We start from the raw sequence: 2,576 nt of genomic DNA on the forward strand, positions 1-2,576 counted from the left end.
GGCGCCGTCACGACGGGGGGGCGTGCCCAGGGCCACCTCTGACCACTACTTCTGCCTCCACAGGCTGGACAATCTGCTCAACATGGCCTACGGAGTCAAGAGGTAACAGTGCCCCCGCCCCGCTGTCCCGGCTATCCCCGCCCCTTCGCCATCCCTCTCCAGCTGCATCCCCTCCCTTGACTCAGCCAAGGTTGGATTTGTCCCCCATGGAGGACAGCTGTGCCCGCACTCCCATCTCCTCTGTTCTTCTCTTGGGCACAAGCGTCCACACACCTTGTGTTTCTCAAGCTGCTGGATCAGGGACTCGAACCACACACTGTCCGCCTTGGGGGATCCAGCTGCCCTAGCTACTATGCCATAGGCTGGCCCAGGGGTGGAGCCATTGCTGCTGTTTCATTAATTCACTCAACAAACCCTGGCTGGTGTCTTTAGGGGTGGTACAAGGCAGAGGGTGGACCTGGACCCGACCCGCCTGACAGTGGAGTTGAATTTACAGAGTGGGAGGAGGCTGCGGAGGGGGTGAGAAGGGGGCGTGGCCAGGAGCCCAGGAGGGGTGAGAAGGGGCGTGGCCAGGAGGCTGCGGAGGGGTGAGAGGGGCGTGGCCAGGAGGCCCCAGGCCGGTGTGCTCTGCCAAGGCCACTAGAGGCCTGAATACCAGAGAAACTCCACGTCACTCTTCCAGGCAACCAGGGAGGTCTGAAGTGTCAGGGTCACAGCCCAGGACCCCGGGTATAGTCAAAGGTCATGAGTTAGGACAAGATCTGGGCTTGGGGCCTAATGTGCCCTGGAGGTTAGAGGTCAAGAAAGGGTGACAGGGCTGGTGTCTTAAGGTCAGGATTTTTTTTTTTTTAAGACTTATTTATTTGGGGCCTGCAGGTGTTGTGGTGGTTAAGGGCACAGGACTCCCACATGGGCGACTGCAGTTCGAGTCCCAGACCTAACATCTTGCTTTCTCACTTTCCCTCTCTCTCTCACACACACACACACACACGTACACACTCTGTCCTTCTCTGGTCAAATTTAAATAAATAAATAAAGTTAAATAAGGTAATTCTTTTTTTTAAAAAAGAATTATTTATTTAATTTTATTTGTCATTATTATTTTTAAAATTTACGGCGGCGGGGGTCAGGGGGAGAGTGAGAAATCAAACTGTCAATTCTGGGATTCAAACTGCTGTGGTCGACCGTATGCGAGTCCAGTGTCCCAACCACCCCACCAACTTCTGGCCCCATTTCTATAAAAAATAAAAAATAATAAAAAAAAGGCCAGTGGACACAGGCACTCACCAGAGAGAGAGAAAGTAAGAAAGCATATACCCCTGCACCCCGGGTTGGGGAGGGGCACTGTCATTATCTTTTCTCCTCCATATTTTCCAAGCCATGGCTCCGGGACTTGAACCACGTGGTCAGTTACCTGCGAGCCAGCTGCTTAACTACTACGCCACTGGCTGGCTGGCTTTCAGGTTTTTTTTTTTAATTGTATGTATATCTTTTTTTTTTTAGAGGTTTTTGCTATAGGGCGCGTGTGCCCTCCAGACAGACAGAGAGAGACAGAGAGACAGAAAGCGAGAAATCACACGGATGGCCACACCGCAATCCATTCTCCTCCATTCTCCTCCCGGGATCTTGGGCATGCACGCACACTCACCCAGCGTGATTTTAGGCCACTGGGTCCGGGACTTGAACCATGGTCAACTACGTGGGAGTCCAGCGACATAGTCATTACGCCAACTGCTGGTCCCCGTATGTATGTATTCCATGACAAGGGAGAGACAGCACCCCGACAGGGCCTTGACATCGCCCTCCAACCCCAGCCAGGAGCATGGGTACCCTGTGCTTGGTGCATTCCAGGAGGCCCCCCAACTTGAACCCAGGACCTCATGTGGGTCACCCTCACAGCACTGCGTCACCGCTGTGCTATGCCACCAACCGGTCCCTGGTCCCCAGATTGAAATTTTTTTTAAATTTAACTTTATTTATTCATGTATTTATTTTAATTTGACCAGAGAGGGACAGAGCACAAGAATGAGAGAGAGGGAAAGTGAGAAGGCAAGCCGCCAGGTCTGGGCCTTGAACCATGGTCGGCCATATGGGAGTCCAGCGCCTTAACCACCACGCCACCTGCTGGCCCCCATCCCAGATTGAAGTTTAAGGTGGGATCAAAGACGGAGGACCCTGCAGAGGTCACACAGCCCCAAGGCCAAGGCTTGGCCAGGGGTCAGGATGAGCCGAGCCGGAGGCAGGCCGGGGGGTCAGGGCAGAGCCCGCGTGACCCCCAAAGTAGTCCCCTGTCGCTCATCGCCAGGTTCTCGCCCATCGCCATCGATGGCATGAGTGGCCTGGCGGGCGTGGGCCTGTCCGGGGGCGCGGCGGGCGCCGGCTGGTGCATCTTCGTGTACAACCTGTCGCCCGAGGCGGACGAGAGCGTGCTGTGGCAGCTGTTCGGGCCCTTCGGGGCAGTCACCAACGTCAAGGTCATCCGCGATTTCACCACTAACAAGTGCAAGGGCTTCGGTTTCGTCACCATGACCAACTACGACGAGGCGGCCATGGCCATCGCCAGCCTCCACGGCTAA

The 2,576-nt window shown here is 55.0% G+C and overlaps 1 protein-coding gene across 3 annotated transcripts in view; it reads left to right on the forward strand.

Moving 5' to 3' along the window:
* ELAVL3 (ELAV like RNA binding protein 3) overlaps positions 1 to 2,576 on the forward strand; it is a 12,311-nt gene extending 9,735 nt beyond the window's left edge. The window contains exons 6-7 of one of the 3 annotated variants that reach the window (XM_027765544.1): positions 64 to 102; positions 2,306 to 2,576. In XM_027765544.1, coding sequence (XP_027621345.1) covers positions 64 to 102; positions 2,306 to 2,576 — 310 coding nt within the window. Of the gene's footprint in view, positions 1 to 63; positions 103 to 2,284 lie in introns of all 3 variants that reach the window. The other 2 variants (XM_006161503.1, XM_027765543.1) reach the window with 2 other exon arrangements.

This window comes from Tupaia chinensis, unplaced genomic scaffold, assembly GCF_000334495.1.
Source record: "Tupaia chinensis unplaced genomic scaffold, TupChi_1.0 Scaffold138665_1, whole genome shotgun sequence".
NCBI lineage: Eukaryota > Metazoa > Chordata > Mammalia > Scandentia > Tupaiidae > Tupaia > Tupaia belangeri.